The sequence below is a fragment of the Zootermopsis nevadensis genome, unplaced genomic scaffold (assembly GCF_977971745.1).
Source record: "Zootermopsis nevadensis isolate Lab colony 2312 unplaced genomic scaffold, Znev_1.0 Znev_ptg000019l, whole genome shotgun sequence".
Lineage (NCBI taxonomy): Eukaryota > Metazoa > Arthropoda > Insecta > Blattodea > Termopsidae > Zootermopsis > Zootermopsis nevadensis.
The window spans coordinates 6,967,163-6,993,067 of NW_028259151.1; the positions used below are offsets into that span (position 1 = coordinate 6,967,163).

At 38.0% G+C, this 25,905-nt stretch overlaps 2 protein-coding genes and 1 long non-coding RNA gene across 7 annotated transcripts in view; 1 reads left to right on the forward strand and 2 right to left on the reverse strand.

The window, feature by feature from the left end:
* LOC110829902 (uncharacterized) overlaps positions 1-13,054 on the reverse strand; it is a 56,904-nt gene extending 43,850 nt beyond the window's left edge. For all 3 annotated transcript variants that reach the window (XM_087351565.1, XM_087351566.1, XM_087351567.1), the window contains exon 1: positions 12,625-13,054. The gene's annotated coding sequence lies outside the window, so the exon portion shown is untranslated. The remainder of the gene's footprint in view (positions 1-12,624) is intronic.
* A 75-nt stretch (positions 13,055-13,129) lies between these two features.
* Positions 13,130-15,154, forward strand: LOC110829905 (uncharacterized). Its single transcript, XR_002543121.2, has 2 exons — positions 13,130-13,356; positions 14,808-15,154. It is a non-coding gene; the product is annotated as an uncharacterized LOC110829905 (long non-coding RNA).
* A 228-nt stretch (positions 15,155-15,382) lies between these two features.
* On the reverse strand, positions 15,383-25,875 carry LOC110829899 (protein-L-histidine N-pros-methyltransferase CARNMT1). Of its 3 annotated transcripts, none has more exons than XM_022064090.2 (8): positions 25,610-25,875; positions 24,935-25,139; positions 23,811-23,974; positions 22,013-22,153; positions 19,247-19,409; positions 17,610-17,718; positions 17,146-17,270; positions 15,383-17,036 (listed from the first exon to the last, which is right to left on the reverse strand). In XM_022064090.2, the coding sequence occupies exons 1-8, from the start codon at positions 25,720-25,722 to the stop codon at positions 16,896-16,898; spliced, it is 1,161 nt and encodes a 386-aa protein (XP_021919782.1). In that variant the 5' UTR covers positions 25,723-25,875; the 3' UTR covers positions 15,383-16,895. The 3 variants fall into 3 exon arrangements, with proteins under 3 accessions (XP_021919782.1, XP_021919784.1, XP_021919783.1); XM_022064092.2 differs by having other exon boundaries at positions 15,383-17,056; XM_022064091.2 differs by having other exon boundaries at positions 15,383-17,059.
* Between the last annotated feature and the right edge of the window lie 30 nt (positions 25,876-25,905).

Sequence of the window (25,905 nt, forward strand, 5' to 3'; positions counted from 1 at the left end):
TACTGCCCCAGACTTATTTGTTCAAAACATTTTATGTACGGACGGATTAACCAACATCTCATATATTATATCAGAAACAAAATTTTGCCCTCAAAGCGGTAAATAAGAAACATATAGGCCACTAATACCGTAAATGATACTAAGTCTGTAAATGCAGTGTGAAATTTCTTACGTAACAAACGGAGAAAAAACATTAACTTTCTTCACCCGCCGATGCGATGGAAAGAAACTGGAAAAACAAGTACAGAAGAAAATACCTTTATATTCATCATCTCATCGAAGATCTAGAAATGTCCATGAGAAACGGATGCAAAGATATCAGACACCCCCCCCCCCCCCAAGCATTCTGCTATAAATGTGCATAGCGAAGAGTGGACCATTCTTCTCAAAGTAAATCTGTGTCCTATTTACATGAATTTGTTCACTACACAGCGCGATTAATTATCTTCAAGAAACAAACGCTAAGAAATTCAAGCCGTAAGATAACGCAGTCGAGCACAATATTTACGTCTTGGCTTGTGGGAAAATGTTCAGTTGTGTGCACAACATAATCTCCTTTTAATCTATTCATCTGCATCCCTTCCTGCTTAGCTGCGAAATCATAACACTCGATGGCCCGTTATCTAACCAGCAAAAGCTTCATTAATGGTGAGTGATTACTTGTTTATCACGCGCATTATTAAATTTCGTATAAATCCGTTACAACGCTTACATTACTAACGCACCACAGCCCTTATTAATCTTTCAGTTTAATCGCGTTAAATTGGAGAAGAGAGATGGACATATCAGACATGAAGCATCAGTTGTAACGTGTGTTAAAGTAGAAAGATATTCGAACAAGGATAATATTATCACTTCACTTGAATTGTCCATTTTATTATATCACATGCTTCAACACGTCGCGTGTATATACATAAAGTTCCATAACCGCTCACCGGTTGTCATTATCATCATCGCATCCCTAAATAAGATAGAAAGATGTAGAGATTCGAATCGAGTACTCCCAAATGAGAATTTACACTTTACCACCGTTTTGCTACCGCACGGTCTAAATCAGGCCTGCCCTAATTTTTCGTTGTGCTGGGAACTTCGGTAAAATTTGGTCTGTATGCGGGCCACATGAAGTTCATTACATAAAATGTGTACTGTGCATGTATAATGACATATATACCTTTATCTGCATATTTTTCTATGCATTATACCAATACAAATATAACGTAAACAATTTGTAATAAATGCAATTTACAACCTAAGCTAGGGTGTGTTTATTTGTGGCGTATTTTTACATAATGAATTAGTAATGAAATATATGTATCTATAAATAAAAAGCTCATAACCTTTTTAAATTAGATTTTAACCTATAAAAATATCAGAGAGAGATACATATTGCGCGGGCCTGTGCTAAAATAAAGAATTCTGCGGAGCAATATTCTCCTTGAGAAGCTAATAGTAGCCCATCTGGTAAAGAGTTGAACACCAGACTTCATGAGTACGAACCAAGAGTACTAAACGCTCGGTCGTAACATTATGTTAATCATTCACGTGTGATGAAGATAACATAGAGCAATTGTGAGCTGACAGGTGAAATGAGCCAAGTCATGTGTTGTAAACAAATCTGCACCACAGGCGGGGCATTTACGAAGCATGGGAGAGATGAAAACTTTTGGTAGAAAAATATGACGAGCTGATACATGAGAGTTTTGACTGCATCCATCATAAAAAAAAATTTGTTCCATGGATTCCTTCGGAATCCGAAAACGCACTATGTCAACGAAGAATGTTTATAATGCTTGTCATCGTTGTTCAGTTGGCCACTGACCTTCTCATGCGAACTGTGAAAGTGGGAGGGGGTGTGCGAAATTCAGTGTCCTAGTTCTGGCGTGTGCTACTGTTCTGCCAACAACCTGGGAACGTTTCAAAATACTTTCAGAACACACTGACAAGATGGCAGTTGTTGAAAGATGGTACCTCTTCGCTGCAACGCGTCTTGTTACTCAGACCCCAAGTTTACATTTGATAAGGCGAAATCCAGACCACAATTCGGCGTTTTAAGTATTATTTCTCGTGTTATAATCGTTTCTTTCCTGTAAACGTAAGAACCACGGTTGTAGCCAACATGAATGAGATTTGAGTTTCTCACGGACGTGAGAAAGAAGATGGCTGTCTTCTGGGTTGTACCTCCGTGTAGTCTGGTAGAATTTACCAGCGTGTCAGAGGTCCCTGTTCCCCTTATCATCATCGCCCTGATGGTGGAGGCAGCAAGCACATCTGAAAGGTAGGTAGACTTCTACCAAGATACATAACACAACAACCCAGAAGACAGTCAGCTTCGTAAAGATTAAAAATAATGAAGCTCCTCATATGTAATTTTATCCATCCCTTGGTTAGCTCCTCAAAAATTAAAATATTCTCCTCAAAAATTTGTTCTCCAGCCTCAGGGTATTACATTATGAGGAGAAGGGTTGCCAACTCACGGGTCGCCGATGTGTTTCATGTTTCGTGTTCACATTTTTGTTAATAGGTCTATTGTATCATAATGCAAAAAAGTAATTTAAAACATTTACGTCAAGAGAATAATTATTAAAAGTAAAAACGCTGAAACCTGTTAAAGAATCTTATTGAAAATGTCGTGAATGTAATTTAAATTTTCTACTTTCATCTCTATACACTTACTCACACACACGACTATAACTGGAGGAGATATGGGTTCTATATACGTAAGTGCAACTGGCGAAAATTGGAAAAAGAAAACCGTGGAAGTGGAACTCAATAGAGTTGAGAAGATTCGCGGCTAGAAAAATTGTCTCGTCAATGTTCCTCGCATTATTCTTGGTGCCGCGGGTGGTACGATCAGATATAATTGTTTTCACGCTATACACTGCGCAAATTTTTCATTAATCAATTCATAACAATGAATCGTTTTGATTTTGTCAACATTTTCATCTTAATTTCCATAATCATCTCATGCACATTTACATGTTTAATATTATAATCACTGTATAAATATTTGGGCATATGTTGTAACAGATTGCCTGAATTTATTGTTAAAGACAATTATACTAATCTGAATGCCGATCAATACTTTCTATTCACGAAAATGTGTTCATATTAAGCTATAGTTATGAGTAGGCCTACTCGACTCTCCGTCTCCCTTATACGAGGGTCGCTCATTAAGTAATGCCCCACATTTTTTTCCTCAGAACATATTTATTCAAGATGGCTCAAATTTAGTGACAATATAAATCAATGTTTCCTTTACACATACTATTTTTCCACATAGTCCCCATCAACTTGTACGGTTTTACGCCAGCGTGGAACAAGTGCATGCATGCCTTGCCGGTACCAGCTCTTGTCCTGTGCACGTAGCCATGTCCTCACTGCTTGAATCACGCTCTCGTCATCTTCAAATCTTGTTCCGCGGATAGCATCTTTAAGTGGCCCAAAGAGATGGAAGTCGGAGGGTGCCAGATCTGGACTGTAGGGTGGATGGGGTAGCACCGTCCAACCCAATTTGGTGATTTGGTGATTTCTTCCCGGGTTCTCAGACTTGTGTGAGGGCGTGCATTGTCGTGCAGGAGCAAAATTTCTGCTGGATGCTTGTGAGGCCGAACTCGTCGAAAACGCTTCTTGAGGTTTTTCAGGGTCCTGATGTACGCGTCTGAATTGATGGTCGCACCTCTTGGCATCACATCCACAAGAATGACCCCATCACTGTCCCAAAAGACAGTCATCATGACTTTTCCGGCGGAGGGAGTTGTCTTGAATTTCTTCTTTCTCGGTGATTGAGGATGATGCCACTCCATTGACTGCCTTTTTGTCTCTGGCTCAAAGTGGTGTATCCAGGTTTCGTCACCTGTAATGATCCGGGACAGAAAGACCTCTCCCTCAGCATCAAAACGCTCCAACAATTCAGAAGAAATCGTTTTCCTTTGAATCCTGTGGTCTGCTGTGAGACTTCGTGGAACCCATCTTGCGCACACCTTCGAATATGCGAGAGCCTGGATAATTGCAATCACACTTCCATTGCTGACTGAAAGCTGTTGGGCCAATTGTCGAGTTGTGATGCGCCGATCCTCACGAATAATGGCATCCGCGCGGTTCAACATGTCTGGAGTGGTGGCTGTGGCAGGACGCCCAGAGCGCGGCAGATCACGGAGCTCGGTTTCTTCACTTCCTGAAGCTTTAACTCTCTTAGCCCAGCGACCAACAGTGCTCCTATCGACTGCACAGCTTCCATACACAGCACACAAACGTTTATGAATGTTCACCACCGTTTCTTTTTCAGCAACAAGGAATTCAATTACAGCTCGTTGCTTGTAACGAGAGTCGTTCACAGACGCCATTTTAACAGTTCACTACAGCTCCGCTATCGGTTGGAATCATTTGAAACTCCGTACACGAACGCGGGAAACATCAAATCTCAAGCATGTAAAAGTACACTTTTCTATCTTCATTATTGGCTGAGAAAAAAAATGTGGGGCATTACTTAATGAGCGACCCTCGTATTATATGATAATTATCAGGCGGGTTTAATCTCATATTTTCTGAACTCGGCATTTTTTAAATCCTGTTCCTTTTTATTTTTAATCTTCTACGTTTCATTATTCGTTCTCCTTCATGAACATTCCCAATGAATTTGTTTAACAATTTCATAAGATGATATAGTTGCGTCATATTGTGAAATTTAATTAATTATTCGGTTTTTGTCCGTCTAATCACAATTCATACATAAAATTTACAATTAAGATAATTAAAATATCATTTTGTGTTCCTCATCGAACAATCGATTTACATGTCGTAAGAGACGTTCCAATTTGTAAATCGATCATTCGATGCGGAACGTAGAATGATATTTTAAATATTTTATATTTTATTATCTTATTAAAATTGTGATTTGACGGAAAATATTAAAATATTAAATAAATCCTTGCACATATTTAAAAAATAACGTTATACGTACCGAATTTCAGAAATATCGATCGATCATTTAGAGTCAATGCCTATTTTAATGAGACAACTAATGGACACGCAGGAATTCAACTCCCTAGCAGAGTTTCCATGAGGTGGCGATGTGTCTTCGAGACAATAACAAGGATTGCAGCGAGATATAAATTTCACCCGATTAAGTGGTTTTGGACACAGCGGTAGTGTACTGGGAGAACATTCTCGATTTTAGAAGAGCTGTATCTATAAACAACTGCACTAAAGAGATTATGAGATGAAGAGTTTTATTATCACAAAACTCTCTGGTGTCAGTTTGAGTGCTGACAGCCCTGGTACAGAGATAGGGCAATAGGCACTTTATCTGAACTGATACCCAGAACTAACAGGAATATGAGGGGGTTAACTAGGGCTATTTTTATCCATAAATAGAAAGAATTAGAAACAAGACATTTTATGAACTAATATTTTAGGAGAAACTTTTCTAGAATAATCCCTATATTTTGAGTAGTACAAGGAGGCTAATTATTTATTTCGTACGAGCGAAAGAATGAAACTGACGTCAGAATGTAAGGGTTAGCGAATAAATTGGTTGGACGTACAGAGGCGATGACGTATTTAAACTAATTTTGCCATCGTTTTAATTGGACTTTAATTGGGAAGATATTCCAATACCACAGATTAAAACATTTCAATTGTTTCGTAACGAATAATGCAAATAGTAAGTAGAAAATAATGTTCTTAATGTGTTCTCATCACATGGGTTAAAATCTTTTCCTTCCAACGTTCTTGACGACTGTAGATTCTGAAGTAAAATCATAGATATATTAGAACAATTTGATTTTCTTTCATTAACATCGACCAATGATTTTTCGTGGTCTTGTTTATTTTGCAGTTTTACAGCAAACAACTAACATAAACAAGGCCTAAATAAGTTTCTTTATATAACTTTATTTATTCCTTATTCAGATTTAATTCCCTTTAATTTAAGTGATAGCTGAAAGAAATTCAAAGTTATAAATTCTGAAGTCCGTGTGCCACTTAATAACATTAATAAGTTATTAATTCCAACAATTAGTGACTCTACTGTGAGAGAATAATCCAACCAATTTGATTTGATAGTTGAGAAGTTATTTAAGGCGAGGAAACAATTGCATGGCACTCGTTCGAATAGATTATTGGTTGTTAAAACATTATTTTACTTGAAAAGAAAGCTTCATCCCATCGCTCTCCAGTATTAACTATACGCAATATATTAAGGTAAACAGCAGCCTAAGATAAACCGAGAACATACAAACATATTCAACGCCTATCATAGATATAGCTAGACATATTATAGCACAGAAAATTGTGTCCTACAAAAAGGAATAACCTTCCAATTTATACATTAAATTGTTTAAAGGAATCCTACTGATTTAAGAACGTTTCTGATATAGTGAAAATCTTTTCACATGTACTTCTCTATTAGAGACCTTATTCCTTTTGGTTGATATAACACAGCATACCACTGGCTTGCCGGTTTATCTCAGAAACCTGGTTTCGACACGAAATTGCTCTCTAGACTTCGTGGGACGAAAAAGAACTAGAAATTAGCACTAGGAGAACGACCGTGAACATCCGTTTCAGTAAGTTGCATATGTAAGAGGTGCGATCGGAAAGTTTCAAGACTGTGTCAATAGCGGGCGAACCGGATGTAGTACGAGCTTCTGCCTTTAGGGGCTGCGGCCTACATTCATAGTGAATCAGTGTGCCAGCCGGCATCATCGAATTAGCATTTGTTTCTTAGTTACGGGCGTTTTGACAGTGCATTACACCGACCCTCCTGCGATTTCGGAATGGCGTGTGCATCAAATTTTGCCAAAGACTCGCCAAAACGGCTACGGAAACCTATGAAATGATAAAGCAAGCATTTGGGGAGTCCGCAATGGGTCGTGCACAAACTTTTGTGTGGCATTCACGTTTTAAAAATGGCCGAACCTCTGCCGATGATGACGAGCGTTCTGGACGACCATCTTCGAGCACAACGCCCAAAAATGTTACGAAGATTCGGCAGGCCATTCACGAAGATCGACGTCGTACCATCAACGAATGTGCGACATTGTTGGGATAGGCTATGGGACCTGTCAGCTGATTCTAAAGGAAGAACTCCACATGCGACGCATCCTCTCTGAGGACCAGAAGCAGAATCGACTTCTCGTTTGTCAGGAGCTCAAAGATCTTGCAAGAACCGACCCCAACTTCCTTTCTAAGCTCCGTGTGACTTCTTCCTCTTCCCAAAGATGAAAATTCAGCTAAAGGGAAGGAGATTTGAGACGATAGAAGAGATTCAGGCAGAATCGCAGATGGTGCTTGACAGGCTGACAAAGAAAGATTTCCAGGGATGCTTCCAGGCTTGGCAGCGGCGCTGGGATCGTTGTGTTCACTCCCAGGGGAACTACTTCGAGGGTGATGGATGAATTTAATACCTGAGATAAGTGTACGGGTTTTTATACGCGCAGTCTGGAAACTTTCCGATCGCACCTCGTAAGTGCGTTGCGCGTATGTTAGAACTGATTTCACAAGAACGCAGATAACAACCCCCAAAGCTACACGAATTCTCCTCTGACACAAAACAAAAGCAATCGAATGAAGTAAATCACGAGGCGACAAGACAACATAGCCCTTCCATATCTTGTTCGATGTGTTTAGGTGGTCTCTACTTCTTATCCTGATGGACGTTAACTTCCCTCAGGCAGGGATTCTTAAAAAGAACGATCAGATTGGTTTTGTGAAGAGTTTTGTTTCATTTTCTATTATGCGCGAGTATAAGAAGCATATCTAATTAAAATACTTAATTATCCTGTCTTATATATACAATAATGCAACTGTCGAAATGCAAGTGTGACTATAATACAGAACTTTAAAAAAAGTTAAAACACAACTGTCATCCAGTGTGCAGGTTACTGGAATAGTTTTTGGGAACGTAGTGGAAATGATAATATACCAAGATAATTGGAACAGAAAGCAGTAGAAATAAACATACGCCGTACACAGAAACCGCAAGCTTTGGAATTAACACATAGAGTTGAGTAGTTCAAGGTTTGCGATTCCCTTTATCGACCTACCTAATTTCACATTTGCTTTGTCCCTAAACCAAGGGGAGTTGTTTTAACCTAACCTGTGTCACGTTATAATTTTATTTTATGCTATACTGTTAATTAGTCTCAAGAAAATTACATATAATTTAACTATTAGCCTAGAAACCCCGTCGCTTAGGTTTCCCGATGTGGGTTTCAACATGACCGAGTAATAACAAAGTATACAGTGCTATTTGCATTGTCCTGTTTTGTGACGTACGGGTAAAGAGTTTAATATATGTGTTTATCTTAACTGAAGTGCAATGTAAGCAGAGCCTTTTTACCTAATGCTAAAATCCAGCACTTCACTCCAACTTTATCTTAGACTATCTTCCTAATTGCCTCCGAAACAAACAGTGCACATTCAAACTAATCAATTTCCATCAGTTACTCTCCTCGGATAACGCGAAATTGTTTTGTTGTTAGACAACAAATGACAAATCTTATGAATCTGGTTTCGAATCCCAGTCGAATCTTATAGAATAATTGTAAGAGAAATTATTGGTCTCTTTACTAATCATTCTACGATTCGATGCAGATTTCGATTACACAGCACAACAACCCAGAATACAGAAATATTCATACTCTGATGACGGAGGCAGTATGACCTCTGAAACGTTGGTTAACATCGACCAGACTACACAGCGCAACAACCCAGAAGACAGAAATATTCATACTCTGATGACGAAGGCAGTATGACCTCTGAAACGTTGGTTAACATCGACCAGACTGCACAGCGCAACAACCCAGAAGACAGAAATCTTCATACTCATCGCCCTGATGACGGAGGCAGTATGACCACTGAAATGTTGGTTAACATCGACCAGACTACACAGCGCAACAACCCAGAAGACAGAAATATTCATACTCTGATGACGGAGGCAGTATGACCTCTGAAACGTTGGTAAACATCGACCAGACTACACAGCGCAACAACCCAGAAGACAGAAATCTTCATACTCTGATGATGGAGGCAGTATGACCTCTGAAACGTTGGTTAACATCGACCAGACTACACAGCGCAACAACCCAGAAGACAGAAATCTTCATACTCATCGCCCTGATGACGGAGGCAGTATGACCACTGAAATGTTGGTTAACATCGACCAGACTACACAGCGCAACAACCCAGAAGACAGAAATCTTCATACTCTGATGACGGAGGCAGTATGACCTCTGAAACGTTGGTTAACATCGACCAGACTACACAGCGCAACAACCCAGAAGACAGAAATCTTCATACTCTGATGACGGAGGCAGTATGACCTCCGAAACGTTGGTAAACATCGACCAGACTACACAGCGCAACAACCCAGAAGACAGAAATCTTCAGACGTGAAGAAGTTTTGAAAATGGTATTTACTTTGCGAATTGCAAAGATAATGCTGCAATAAAATACATCACTCTATTTGTAGTGTATGAAATATAGACGTAATTATGCTGTGTGAGATTATGATACGTGACAGCCAGAAGATGGCTCCCAATTCTGCTGTTCTTGTATGCAGGGAAAAACGAATTCGCAAATTTAAACGCCATTCGACAGGTCACGTGCTATTCCAATGCTTTTCATAAATTTGTATATAATTTTTTACAATTTTAAACTAATTTTACTGCATAGAACATCAGTTACTTGGGAAATCTGTTTACGGTATCTGCTGGATATTATTCTGCACTACGTTCAACTTTTACTTGCAGCTAAGGGATTTGCTATATGATGTTACAGCATTCCGGTCTCTATTATTTGATTAACATAATTTTCTTATTATTTTTAAACAATTTATCTAATCTGGATATAATTCGAATACACGATATGTTCTTCTTGTTTTGGCCCTACAGTGCTGAAAGGACCTTGGCCTCCTCATACAATAGGAGGTGTCTTCAGCTATTTAAGATATTAACTAGAACTCCTTGGACGAGTGAACAGCCCATCGCAAGGCCTCTACCTGTACACAGGACAGCCCAACACAGAAAAACACGGACAAACATCCATGCCTTGAATGGGATTCGAACTCACGGCCCCACTGTGACTGATAGATAATGCACGAAGTCCGGTTTAATTGTTTATCCTCAGACTGCATATCAGAAACGGAATGTACATGAAATTTGTGGTTTAAAGAAAATTTTAAAAGTTCGATTTGACACGGGCAGTTCCTTGTTATTAAGCAGTCAAGAACTCGTTTCACCAGCGTCTACAAACTTTCACATACTTAATCAACACGAACAACCCGTTGGAAAGCTCTTGTCTTCCTGAGCATCCGTTCTGATTGCAGTGGCAATGAATGTAGGACGTGTGTAGCACATGAATAACAGACGACATGTATGAAGGGTTCTTCCAAACAAAGAACAACCAAGCGTTTCAAACGCTCTAACATCGGCGTATTTAATAGATTAATTTGGATGTGAAAGTTTCGCTTTGTCTGGACGTCAGTAGAATTCTACATAAACATATTTCAAGAGCCTTGGACTATTTCACACAATAATTGTCTTTGGATTACATTTTAAAACAGGGACAAAATGCAGATGAAATCTTGAGAAGCTTAGAAATTTGCCGCCTTCTATAAAACCAGAAGATTTATTATCCACCACTGGACTCTACCTTGAGCCAGATAAATCCAGTGAACTTCACGCCAAATTTCTTCAAGATCCGTTTGGTATTACCCTTCCACTTACACTAGGCCTCCAGCTTCGCAGTTAAAAGATCTTAGAAGCGGAGATGTTGACAAACTTATAGCCACTATCGTAATGTGAACTTCCAGACCTTGGCAGTAACTTTTTCTTTGTGGGTCTCGCCACATCTTCACAAGTCAATTGTCCCCCCCCCCCCCCCCCACTCAGTCATAAAGCCTTAAAATATGTATAGTCCCGCCTCCGTGGTACACGGCAGTGGCGTACGCGTGAGTAATCATCTCAGATTCCTATCTTATACTTGAAACTGTACAAGAGGCGGCTTTAATAAAATTGTTAATTTACATTCGACACTTATTGCAGAAAGGCGAATTCGTATAGAAAATAAATTGTCTCTAAGAAATATGCAAACTGCTCATGAGGATATAACGTCCTCAAGACTTAATACTGCCCCAGACTTATTTGTTCAAAACATTTTATGTACGGACGGATTAACCAACATCTCATATATTATATCAGAAACAGAATTTTGCCCTCAAAGCGGTAAATAAGAAACATATAGGCCACTAATACCGTAAATGATACTAAGTCTGTAAATGCAGTGTGAAATTTCTTACGTAACAAACGGGGAAAAACATTAACTTTCTTCACTCGCCGATGCAATGGAAAGAAACTGGAAAAACAAGTACAGAAGAAAATACCTTTATATTCATCATCTCATCGAAGATCTAGAAATGTCCATGAGAAACGGATGTAAAGATATCAGACACCCCCCCCCCCAAGCATTCTGCTATAAATGTGCATAGCGAAGAGTGGACCATTCTTCTCAAAGTAAATCTGTGTCCTATTTACATGAACTTGTTCACTACACAGCGCGATTAATTATCTTCAAGAAACAAACGCTAAGAAATTCAAGCCGTAAGATAACGCAGTCGAGCACAATATTTACGTCTTGGCTTGTGGGAAAATGTTCAGTTGTGTGCACAACATAATCTCCTTTTAATCTATTCATCTGCATCCCTTCCTGCTTAGCTGCGAAATCATAACACTCGATGGCCCGTTATCTAACCAACAAAAGCTTCATTAATGGTGAGTGATTACTTGTTTATCACGCGCATTATTAAATTTCGTATAAATCCGTTACAACGCTTAAATTACTAACGCACCACAGCCTTTATTAATCTTTCAGTTTAATCGCGTTAAATTGGAGAAGAGAGATGGACATATCAGACATGAAGCATCAGTTGTAACGTGTGTTAAAGTAGAAAGATATTCGAACAAGGATAATATTATCACTTCACTTGAATTGTCCATTTTATTATATCACATGCTTCAACGCGTTACGTGTATATGCATAAAGTTCCATAACCGCTCACCGGTTGTCATTATCATCATCGCATCCTCATGTTATTCTCATTTCAAGAAAATCCTAGACACATGATAATGACCACAGCGTGTTCACTGACCATGACTGCTGAGGAGAAACCGCGGCCAAAGCCCGGTGTGTAAACCCACCGCCTCCATGGGAAAACTAGGAGCGTCGAACAGCCCAACTCAGCTGTGCTAAGGTTAGCGCGGGTGTATTCCGGGGTTGTGTCTGGGCGACCAGTTATAAGATCGACTGCTTTGGTGGATTCCTCGGTACCGCCCCCACTGAAATTGGGACTTCTCACGAAGATAAATGAGGGACACAATCATCGCCCTGATGACGGAGGCAGTATGACCTCTGAAACTTTGGTGGAAATATACCGGACTACACGGTACAATTACCCAGAAGACAGTAACCTTAAATCCTACAAAAGTATATCTGTTTCTATTAAAGCTCACAGCTTCACATGTGAGGGTATCAGAATTTCAGAGGACAAAAGTTTCAAGTATGCTATATATCAGTTGAATCCAATTTCAGGAATAAATAAGCATGCAAAATATTGAACTCTCATACCTGTTGTGTCTGTCCACACACGGAAGTACTCCTGTAAATGAGCGACGTGTATAAAAACGGCAGTCTTCTGAGATAATGCACTGTGTATAAATTGACAGACATTAATACTTCTTACGTGAATTAGATATTTCATTTTCTAGATGGCCATATTTTCTAAAGTAATCCACTAATGGTATTTTAAAATCCGTCAAATGATTCACTGTAAATGGCCATAGCGGGCACAAGTCTATAGCATGCCATGCATAAATCAAGATTTTTGAAGCACATAGCTGGAAGCTAACACTGTCACTAATGATTTTGCTGTTCGCACCACAAAACACTAATAAAGATACAGACATTTACCCGCACAGGAGCAATGAATGTGCTCGTCTGAGTGTTCAGAATGTCAACCTTATGAAAATGTCACCGAATCTGCTGAAATTAACATCGGAAGTGACCAATATTCGACGATTTGATCGAGGAGGGAGCAGGATTCCAACTCATTTTATGTCAGTGATTAACGTATGTCTAGGTGTAGCAAAGAGTGTTGGCTGGCTGGAGCTGATCGGTTGTGTTCTAGTGTGTAGAGCCTATGTTGGTATTACCTGTGCCCGCAAAACATTTTGGCCAATAAAATTGTCAAGCAGAAAGCTAGGAGCGTAATTTGTCCGATTTCATAATAATGTTTCATCGTCAATAACCAGGAAGTACAGTTCATGCACACTAAAACTCGACGTGATGTATAATTTCGTAGTAAGTGGTTATAATCTTTACAAGCAATTTTTAAAACAAAGAAATTCTGAGTTTGATTATAGGAAATAAAGATAACTTTTGCGGCCTCCCCCATGGAGAACGATGACTATCATACATATTTCTTCGCGCTTTTCGATAAGGGCCATCCTGTTGTTTCTCGTCTTTTCCACAGAAAATCAAATTCCTTCACAACGTGTTTTAAGCTAGTGCTACCACCTTTGAAATGAATCCAATTCCTCAGTTTCGGAAGTAGTTTAGAAATCGCAGAAGATGCTTTTTCTTTCATACAAAATTCATGAATTGTGTGCCGAATGACACACTTATCGAAAACGTGCGTCACACATTTCGGCACTTTGTACGTGGTACTTAGTATATCTTGTCCGGAAAACTGAAATAAGTCCTTTGTGCTCATTAAATTTAACCCAAATTAACAATCACACTTCTGTGGGCTACAGAGATTTTATTAGCATTTATGATTATAACAATTTATCAATCAATATTTTTTGTTTCACAAGTACATTTCCTTGGCAAAACTTGTTAGCAAATAACGCAATGATATGTACACATAAGGCAAAAACTTGTGTCCAGCAAAAGCCATAGGTCATGCATATAACAAAGTATTTTTTTAATGGGCCCTCTTGGTTATAAGATAAAAGTTTAAGTTCACAAGCCATTACTAACATGCTCCTGGCAGTGCTATGTACAACACCATAGTGTAAAACACTACACTTGTCCCTGTGCTTAATTAAGCACATGCCATGAAGATGTATGGGGCAGAAAAGGTATAGCTCCACACATTAACCTCAACATTAGAATCAGATTGCTTTTCAGATTTAGGCATGCGTGAAATTTCAAGCGGCAATTTACGTACAATATTATATTTCATCGGAAGTGGGGGATGTGGTGGTGGGAGGGAGATTAATGACTACCAACAACCCCAAAACTTTGAGATTATGTCTTACAACGTTCAGATGTTTAAATGGCCAAGTTAGTGCTAATTCTGAAAAAAAAAAAATTAAGATGACAAAATTTAAATGAATTTAACTCAATATAAATTGATAAAATTGACGCACATAATAATATTAAATCACTTTATCAGTATGAGGTAACTTTTGTAAGAACAGCGTTGAGCTTCACATAAACACTTATTTTAACATGAAATAACTCTGCATTTTGCCTACAGGATGTATTTCCATCTTTTGTATGATTCTCGGCATAAACAGTGATTATTTCACTAAACAGCATTAACCATTTGATCTTTGTAATCGTATGACTGTCTATGGTTATTACTGAATGTTGTGGCCAAGTGGTTAGCACTCCTACTTTGTACTGAGGTTTTTCATGATTTTCTTCAGTCCCTACAGACAAATGGTGGGCTAGTACCTTAAATTAGGTCATTTTATATTCTTTTAATATTATGTATGTAATTTTAAACTTTACGGTTTAAACAGGTCAGCACATTTGGTAAAGTTTAACAAGAAACTGCTTGTGGAGTGGAGGGGGTGAGAAGCAGACAGCGATATGCTACTATTTGTCCAGAAAACACCAGAGTCCAACACATCTTTTGAATAAATATTTTACAGCTGTCTTATTTGAGTCAACTAGTCGTAAAATAAATATGTAGTAGGTATGCACATGCTGGCTCGGTTCTCCAACAGTCAGCTACTGTATTGGTTTTATAAGAATGAACTATTATAACGCTAGCACAATACAATTTATTGCAACATTATCTTTGTAAACTGCATTGAAAGTATAAATATATAAAATTTCTTTCTTTAAAAAGAATGGGGGGGGGGGGGGTGAAAACATGTGTAGTGTGTAGTATAAGCAATGATAATATGAATTAATAAACTTCTGAGATATTATGTTGGAGTATGTTTTATGTTACCCAGTGTCTGAATGTGTATTTTTCACTGATGTCTGAATGGTTAAGAAGATTTTATTCATATTTAGTATTTACGAGTGTTCATCATACACAAGCAACATACAAGGAACCTACAACAAGATGTAAGACATTTATATAAAATATGTCTGTAACCATTTAAATGGCATTTATTTAGAGTATTCATGCCTAAATAATACTTCACAGGTCACAAAAAATAAGAGTAATACATCTATGAGATTCTCTTGTTAAGAAATGTATGGACATAAAGACGTTTGTGATATTTGTGGTTCTCAGTGGTAAGTATGAAGATGGTTGTCTTCTGGGTTGTTGAGACATGTAGTCTGGTACATTGCCCTACAGATGCAGGCAGCAAGCACCTCTGAAATGTAGATAAACTTCCACCAGACTACACAGCAGAATAACACAGAAGACAGCCATCTTCATAAAGAAGTTTGTACAATATATTTTGCACTATTTACCGTATTTACATGAATAATCACTGTATTGTTACGTCAATTTTTAATTCTGACAATTGTGATGTGATGATATAAATGTCCAATGTATGTGATATAGCTGCCTTTTATTGAAGTCTTTTTTCTCATATAGCGAAAGTAGTTTTGCTCCAACCGACAGCAGAATGATGACTAAAAATGTTCTTGATGTAATTACACAATTTCAAATGGGACAGTCAATGAATATTGATACATTAAATTCCATACTGGAATTTTTAAGGTACTGAACAATTTTAAAAACACTGAGAAACACATTGGTTGTAAAACTATACCAGGCTACATCATTAAAGACTGCTATGAATTTTTTGCACATCCCAACCGCCTCAACCTTGCAAGTAATGCAGTTTTAACATTTTTCTGTTCCTCCCCTGAAAAAGGTTGAAAGTTTCCACCTATCAGTCATTATGAGTAATAATCAAGCAAGCATAAACGCTCTTCCAGTTTGTAACCTCATATAACAATTTTCCTGGCAAGGCTGAGATAATTCTTGTCCTTAGGTTTTTGTGGCTTAAGTTCAATGTAAATCACTCTACTTTCTCAAATCATGCAACAACTATTTATTAATATAAAATTCACATCCTGCAGTCAATTTCCATTCTCTTTAGCAAAAACAGAACATTGTGATTCAATTTCACCTAATTATTTCTGTTTTTGTCCATGTAGCATTCCTCAGTCATAAACAAGTCACATCACTAATTGATAGTCTGCAAAGTTTATAATAAAAGAGATACTGATTCAAATGTAACAGTGCTGCAGAAACTGATACGTATGTAATATGTGACTGACTTCTGTGCATTAAAGTATGGGTGCATCCAGTGTGCTAAGTTCATGATTATGCATGTAAATACAGTATGGATAACATAGTCTGAGTTAATGTGTGAAGCATACATATTTGAGTAAGTGACTATCATTGTTTTACTGCATGACTTCCATATAGTTCTGAGTTCTTTGATGCTGACTGGCTACTGTTGAACCTCAGTTTCCATCTTCAGTGTTGAACCACAATAAGAGGAGATCACAATAAAAATGAAAATTAAATGAAAACACAACTTTTACATGACAGTGGCTGATTTATGACAGAAGTCACATAAATGCAGCAAATGTTTGGTCACACATGGACAGAAATGAACTGCAGTGGTCTGCTACCGGCCTCCAGTCTGACTCGGACTCCTGTCGTCATCTAATGCAGGCTTGCGACACACAAAGAACACGCTCTCATATTCATACTGCAACATTGACTTTGGGTTCTGTGCATAGGTCGTTTTTACATGTGTCTCCTCCTTCTGTGGACAAAATACAAGTCCTTCTGGGAAGAGAATCTAAGACTAGGTCAAAACAAATCAAGCAAGCTCATTTGTAAGAATTAATGAGATGGTGTACATTGTGACATACCTCTATCTCAAAGCCAATGCCTACAATCACCTCACGTACAACTTGGTAGCTGGGTTCAATGGAGTTTTCGTTGGCAAGATCTGAGAAGTGGTATAACAGGGGTCCAAGATTGATCCACAAACCTCCTGTAATATCACCATATTAGTGAGCTGTTTCAATTTATAAGTTTAATGAAAAAATGTTACTTTAAATCCTCACTCCGTCTTGAATACATTTTTCAGTACTTCTAAGCTAAAACTATTTTCTCAAGCAGTCCCTTCAAAATGTGAAAATTTACAACTTCATACATACATTTATTTATTTATTCTCTGCAAACAAGATGTTAATGTAATAACAGGCCAATGTCCTTAGCCACCTCCCACAATAATTTCACTTTACGTAATGAGCAAAAAGAATGTACAACAAAATCTACCAGAGCAGTCACTTTCAGTTGCAAAGTTAGTACAATAAGGTAAGGAGCTGACCTGGCTTCAAGATGTTGTATATAGTCTCAATGAATGCTACAATGTTGTTTGCACAGTCGATAAAGAAGCAGGTGGAGATGCAGTCCCATTCATCCTTTTCAGTGTATACCTATATAACAAATAACACATTGCTACAAGTGACAGCTTGCAGAATTCATTACTTTCCCTTGCTATTTATTATGATTTCTACCACACATGGAAGGAGTAGCTAAAGGAAAAGTGCTTCTAACATTGAGTTGGAACACATGGCATGAAGCAACTGAAGCTCTTTTGATAAAGTGTCCAAGGGCTTGATGGTCTTGGGCAGGAAACAATGCAGGCTGATAACAGGGATGTTAACTGGACAGCCATTTTACATATTATGGACCTCCCGCAAAGTGCCAAGTGCAGGAAATGTGGACAGGAAGAGGAAAGTTCCAGAGATCCTTGCAGCATCCATCATCAAGGTGATGCAGCAAGAACCTCTGAAGCGTTAGTAAATTTCTATCACAGTACACAGCACTACAACCTAGAAGGCAGCCACCTTCATATCCACCACCATGGCTAGAGTTCACAGATATTCTTCTTTATTACACCGTCTCCTTTACAGGAGGTCGGCGACATATTACGAACAGGACCTTTCCATCCTTTTCTTGGACTGGGACCTGTTCATATATGTTTTTTAGGCAGGGGATACAGAAGTGGTTTGCCATTGCCTTCTTCTGTGTATGGAGTATGGCGTAAGTGTTGGGATACCACGGAGAAACCGGGGAAGCCCCAGAGGAAAACTCCACCAGGAATCGAACCCGGGACACCAGGATTACAAGGCCAGCGCACTAACTGCCAGACCACTGTGGAGAGCCTAAATTACGGGGGTTCTGGCTCTAGCAATGCAGTTGGGGCTCTCATGATCAGAGGTGCACAAGAGACCCAGCAATGGTCTGAATGCCTGGGATGACTGAAGTTTTCTCCTCTAGATAAAGACCAATAACATAATAGCAACTATCATTTTAATGCTAATGTACTCATTGTTTCTAACATACATTATGTAATGACAAATAACAAGCTAACTTACAAAAAGAATTATCTTTAACTTTATTTATTAATGTCACTAGAGATTGCTGAAAACAGTGAACAAATAGTTGTCATTGTGAAGAAAGAAATAGTTTAGTAAAGGAAAAAATTGACTTTGTAAAGACCTGGGGAAAAAAGAGAGAGAGTACAATATGAAATGGCAGAAAAGAGTTTTAAATATATTACGTAAAGAAACAAAAAGACTGAAATAAAAATATATCAGAATTGCATTTCAATCTATGCAGTAAATTAATTGCTAGGTAAGACTTCAAGAAGAGTGGGGATATTATTCATCACCACATCCAAACTGATTCTGGAATCACTTTTCATGTGCAAATACTTACTTGGACTGCCATGTTTATTATAAAGACCACTTACAAGAATTAAGAACAAAAACAATGATGATAGTTGTGTTTCTTCTATATAGACATTGTAGCTTAACTGAGGAGCAGATACAGAGTCAACAGTTACTTATAATTGTCTACTTTGGTATCTCGAGTGTGGATAAAATATCTTGTGCTGTCTTCTAACACAAGATAACATAAAACACATCTTATACCACTGGGATACAAATGTATGCATACCTCTAGGAAATCTCCAGCTGCCATGGAGAACTGAGCGTTTGGTGGAAGATCTGCTGGATTGATGTCTGGGAATGAGACACCCTGAGTCTGGTGTTCAGGAAGCAGGTTATTCACATACTGATGTACCCATGGAAACACATGGTACACATTTGTGCCTCGGCACCTAGAATCATAGATCCCAGTCTCCTATTTTTACTGTTACCATCCACCCTTGCAGTCAAATGGTAAGATCTGACGTTCTCACAGCAGTCAAGCTGTCAGTTATGGTCTGCTGAGTTGTGTTACAATCTTGGAGGTGGTTGCCAAAACTTCAAAGAAACATATTGCCTCCATCTTCAGGAGATGCTTTCCACATAAATACTGTTATATGTAACATATGATGTGGATTCTCACCATCCCCAGATACAACATAGCTAATTTGTGCCCCAGTACATTATTCTTCTTCTTTTTCCGGTTTAACAATGTTTGTACATTTTCCGGTACCCTTTTCAGGTCCCCAACTTTTCAGTTGGCTTGATCTATGGACATATGGTAGGACTCCTTGGACGAGGGATCGGCCCGTCGCAAGGCCTCTACCTGTACACAGGACAACACAACACAGAAAAACATCCATGGCTTGAGTGGGATTCGAACCCACGGTCCCTGCGACCAAGCAGCACAAGACCCACGCCTCAGACTCTCCCGCCACAGTTTGGGAAACATATGAAGCAGGTTGTATGGGAGGATGTGGTCGAATGCAAACCGGATTCACCAGGAACCCACACATGTTGATAGCTGGATGTTGTCTGCATCTCTGATGAGGCAAAATTCAACTGTGCAGCAAAGTCAACAAGCACAACTGCTGCATATGGGGTATTAAAAAAATCCCCATGTTGTGCTAAAACATGAAAGGGACACACTCAAAATAAATGTTTTGTGTGGGCTGATGACAAATTGTGGCATAGTCATTTCATCTTGTAAACGGTGACAGTGAATCGAAACATGTACCTGGACATGATATAATTTTCCTGTTCTGTGCACGTACTTGAATTGAACATCTCCAGACCAGTGGGTTGGAAGAGGAGGACCCATTGTCTGGCCACTTCCTCCACTAGACTTATTTTCGTAAGGATCTGTGATGAATGTCATGTTCTAAGAGAGAATGCAAAATTTGCAATGATAGTGTTTTCTGCACCTTTTATTTGCGGAACTAACATACAGCACATAAACACGCCTTAATTTGAAAAGAACTGCCAGACTGCTGAGTTATGATGTTAAGTAGATACAGATACAGGTGAATATAATCATAATCAGTTGCAATTGTGTGACAAGGGAAAGTGCAATGCTACAGACACAAAATCCTAGAGCAAGCCAGCAAAATATTTCCAGGTGTTTCTCCCTTTTACATGATGAACCCAGCCATCAGTGGGCACTGTGTTGGAGATATCCTTGGTGAAAAAAGAAAATGAGAGGATGAGATGTGTGAAAGTGTGAAATGACTGAAGGGTGAATAACTTGAAGACCCCGAGGATGTGTTACTTATTTGGTTATGGCAAGTGAATGAGAGAAATGGAAAAGCACTGACAGCATTATTATGGAATAACTTAAAGTATTTTGACAGCAGATAAGCCTGAAACATTTCTGACACAAAAACTTGAATGTATTTTTCTCCAAAGAGTTAAATTACAGTAAAAGACAAACAGGCCTTCTGTATATAAGAAGGTACTATTACAAACTACAGATACAATTTTTCTTTTTCTTTTGCCCTCAGATATTTAACACACCATACGGCACTTTAAAACATTAATAAACAAATACACCCAAAAATAAAACATAATAATGGTCATAGACAAAGCATGGCACTCTAATGGGCCTTGACTGTAATATCATGCATAACCAATGTAAGTTGTAGCTCAATTTCTATGGTACCCACCCAGTTTGTTAATGATACTCACATCCATTACCGTTGCAAGCCTATCAGACAGGTAACTATATATATCAATTTACAAAGACCTATCTGTCAAACCTACATAAGGCACTCCCAAGACCTAAGACTCAGTACATTAGTCACTGCCCAGACATGTTTTAAATTCTGAAATAGAGGCAAGTCTTCCCAGACTATTATATGTAAAGCTTCTCAGCTGAAAATGCACCTAACATCTAAGGATTTCACTACAATTTATAAATTTTACTAGAAAATTATCCACCAAAGAATGATGGGAAAACAGCAAGCCCTGAATATTTATATTGCAGCATGGTTACTATGTGGCTTTCAGATCCTTAAATCCTTCAGCAGATATATTCGAGGTATGTTATGTTAAAACTTTACCACCAGCCAACCAACATATATTTCAACACATACCATACACTACACATTGCATTTATGATCAGTTTATAATACGAAGTCAAGGCTCTTTGAATCTATGATGTTCTGTAAACAATAAGTCACCAATGAACAACTGAATCCGTAAAGAAGAAAGAAAACAATGTTTAAAATGTATGTTCATATATTCTTGCAATACTTGTGGAAAATACATACATCAGATTGCAATCTGCCAAATTCTTAATTTTAAAAGAAGATAAGTAGGTAAGAGTCAATGAAGGGATACTAATGTTTTTCTACATTTCCTGCAGTCTGATAGTGATTTTAAAATATGATAAACCAACATTTGGGTATTATACAGAGAGATGGAGATTACATGGAGGTTGGCTTACTTGCGAAGACCCAGATCATCAGGAGAATTTAAGGAATGCTACATATTTCTGCAAACAAACAAATGCACTCACTTGTTAAGCACAAAGTTGGATGTGAACAGCATGAACAGGCTAAACTCATTGCCCTGGCACGTGTAACCACGACGAGCTATTTCAAACGCCAGTCGTCCAAGCCCTGCTCCTGGGACCAGCACTCGAATATCCTGAGGCGCACTGCAAAGGAATGGCAAACATTAATCCTTAAACCTGAAACGCACTGAAGTACTAAAATGTACTTGGCAGCATGCATAGTAATAATTTTAAAATTTAACAGTTAAGAAAGGAATACTTATCACAGTAACTGTTTTTCTCTCTCTCTCTCACACACACACACACAGAGTTTATAGAAATATCTCTCTGGCACTCTGATGAGTGTTTCTTCCTCTCTCAACTGTTCTTTTAATTATTTTTAACCTTTCGGCTTCAGATATCCCTATAACAAGTATATACCATGCCTAAAACAGACATTAGTTTGAAATGCTGGAACTGGTATTTCAATTATTGTGCACCAAACTGAAATCATGATTAAAAAAAGTCAAAAGACTAACTTTATGAAACACATAAATTTGTGCTTTGGGTGGGACTTTTGACACATACACTGGATTTGACGCATGTTGGTGGTTTGGTACCTTGAAGAGTCGAAGATTTAACACAGCCAAGATAATGGTTGATACTGATAATTATTGGGTAAGGGAGAAAGAGCTTCAATATTTATGGTTTCACAACCAGAATTTGTTATTAATATTATTTGTTCACTTTTCAGAATTTCATATATACATGTGGAAAACAAAAGCTGTTGTACAGGCTTAATGTAGTTGTCCTTCTGGCCCACTAGCAAATGCACCTGACTTGTGCCATTCCATAAATCTTTCCTTATATCCCCTCAAATATCCATCTGTCACATATTCTAATTTCCAAGTCCTTACGATTTAATTGAAATTCTGTATGAGAAAACGTTCTTAAACTTGGTGGAATATAACTGATATTAGTATTAGAATGACATTAGTATTATTTTATCTCACTTCAAGATTCACTACTATGGAGCAATGTGTAAAATAGAATAGAAAAATAAAATAAAATAAAGAAAAACAAAAATTGCACAGAGAAGATGATAAAATCTACAGTAATGAGGCATCAGAAAGGAGGCAAAAACACAACACAACTAATAAAATGAAAACCAAACTAGAAAATGGAGACAAAACTGGCTACAAAACATAGCATATTCTAGCGCAAAGATAAAGAGCAAGGGAGACAAAGCATCTCCTTGTTTTAGACCGTTCTTGATGAAGAATGTCTCAGATCCAGTAACCTACAAAGTACAAACACGAACAGCAATGCAAGAGAGGCAGTGAAGAGTCACAGAATGGTATTAACAGAATAAATCTGGTGTCATGTAATGTACATCAGAGTTATTAAAATATCTTGAACTAGTTGCTGGCTTCCTAGGCTTGCTTGTACAGTGCAGTCACTGATAAAATGGAGCACAACTGCCACTTTCTGGCTCCAAGAAGGAACAGCAGGATTCACCACCCAGCGCTACAAAATTTTCTCCTTAAGAACAAAATTAACTTACCTGTTTTATAAGCGGTGCTGAAAATGATGCCCTGTGACAGATACATCCCAGTCTATCAGTAAACACACTGTATAAAGAAGGCCTATGTAGATTCATTTTTCATCATTTAAAGACAAGTGACCTTGGGAATTTTAAGTATATCAAATGCCCAATATGACAGGGCCATTAGAAGACAGCATGGAAATCATCTCTTAAACTAAGCTGTTATGAGCAAGGTCCAAAGTCAGCTCAGAGGACGAATAAAATGTTTAATATTACCACATGTCTGTTGAAAAGTGTGACACTATCTCCTCCACTATTGGCTGGTAGCAGGTCTGGCGTTCTTGGGCCCCCTCCTCACTCCAGTCTCGCACAAACTGCTTTAGAGTAGCATGAACTTTCTCAAGGTCAGCTCCACTGGGACGGGAACTCACAATTTTAACCTATGAAATTAAGTGGAATCAGTATATCTGTATCCACAAACAGAATGTTTTCCTATGTATTGTTCATCATCACAACAAAACCCCAAAAAACAGAAAGTAAGAAAAAGTAAATGAAGCCAATTATAAACTGCAAATTTATTTTTTGCCAATTTAATATCCTGCCTTTCACAAATTCCTCTATCAATATTTGATATGGCTATTTTACCCACGCATCTTGTAATTCCAGACCTTCTTAATGGTAACCATGTAACATTTATTGCACAATTATATGTCAGTTTCAAGTGTTATGACTTTGGCACTAACTGTTTATATTTATCTCGTAGCTTCACAATATATTGGTTTGTATATTAAAATGTTTTATCACTGCCATAATGTGATGTACATGAGAAGAGGCAGTGATTGGTATTCTCCATTGTAAGGCTATGCTACTGTGCCTACTAAAATAATTCAGGCTCCATTTCAGACAATACAAGTATATTTAGAGAATTAAATAACACTCAGGAAAAACCTTACTCTGGTCTTCGCTGGCAAGATATTTTATTCAGCTTTCAAATTCACATTCTCATCTCTAGACAAACTGTCTGATTAAAATATCTTTATATATTAAACCAAAGACTTACTCTTAAGACTTCTTTAAATGGCACCTTGCCTGCCTTTGCAGCTACTGACATATTTAAATGGCAGCTATATCTGGATTCTTCTTTTCATTTCAACTTTTCCTGAAGATCATCCTTAAGGCTAGCAAGCACATATTTCTGAAAACTGTACATTTACTGAATACTGTGTGCTTCCAGTGTCTAAACTTGTAACTTTTCAACCCATTCCACTTATATGTAAGAAAGTACTATAAATGTATTAGTTTAATAAAAGTATTCTAACAGAAAACAAATGTAAATATTTTGTAATCTACCCCGTAAAACTCATCATCACTATCCTATGTATGCAGTAACTTATACACACTGGTTCTGTTGGACCTGTTGGGTTCACATTCTCAAACATGTATGCAACATCCCTGATGATCAATTTGATGATCTGATCATTGCTCTCAATGCAGGCTCTGATTTCTGTTAAATGTCGATGATAGTTCTCCAGCAACTTCTGATGATGAGCTGGTAAAGATCTTAAATAGTTCTCAGTCTTTGCAACTCGCTGGAGAGAGTGTGTCCTGTCAAGCAAACAGCATCACTTATTCAATACCCTGTTGGAGGTCTCATGGCTTGAAGTTAACTACAGTCAAAAGATACTAACAGTGCATATCGCTGCATAAAAATAGGTAGGACCAACAGTGGGCACAACAAATTCTATATCAAACCACTGAATACTAATATACTTGCATTAACTTCAGAATCAATAAACAAAAAACATACTGTACAACTGAACCACATGCAGTTTTATGACTTCATGTCTACAAATTTATTGTGGCCGAGAGATGTGTAGACAACTAACTACGAACAAGTCTCATGTACAGATACGAGGCCACTTCGCAATTTGCACATTGAACACGGGCAAACCGAAGTGCAATTCTAGAGTTTCACAATTTCAAAATGTGTGTCAACGGCAAAAACTTCCGAGACAGGTTAGAACAATTCAATACAATTATTTTTAAAATTACTTCTAATATCTGTGCCGCCTCACCTGTAATATTTGAAAGCAGCTACAATTCTTTGAAAATGAGCTTTCTCTTCTTCGTCGTCATGTGGGCTGCGCATTTTTCGGGAACTTCTTGTGCTTGAATCATCCATTTTCATGGGACCCTTGACCTACCCAACAGTGGCGGAAAAATCATCAATTTTACTTTACGAATACAGTAACCATACAAGCTTTCATAATGTTACACCCTTAGTAGGTCATCTGTGTTCTCTACGAATCAGTGTGCCCTCAGATTTTTATTACCCAACAAAATTTCTCCTTTCATTTCATTTGTTGATTGG

Excerpts from the sequence above, each read along its gene's own strand:
- LOC110829899 (XM_022064090.2), bottom strand. The coding sequence starts at position 25,722 with ATGAAAATGGATGATTCAAGCACAAGAAGTTCCCGAAAAATGCGCAGC. Across the intron at positions 17,719-19,246 it reads CAGCTGGAGATTTCCTAGAG|GTATACACTGAAAAGGATGA; the intron begins GTATGCATACAT and ends TTTGTTATATAG. Across the intron at positions 17,271-17,609 it reads ATACAACATCTTGAAGCCAG|GAGGTTTGTGGATCAATCTT; the intron begins GTCAGCTCCTTA and ends GTGATATTACAG.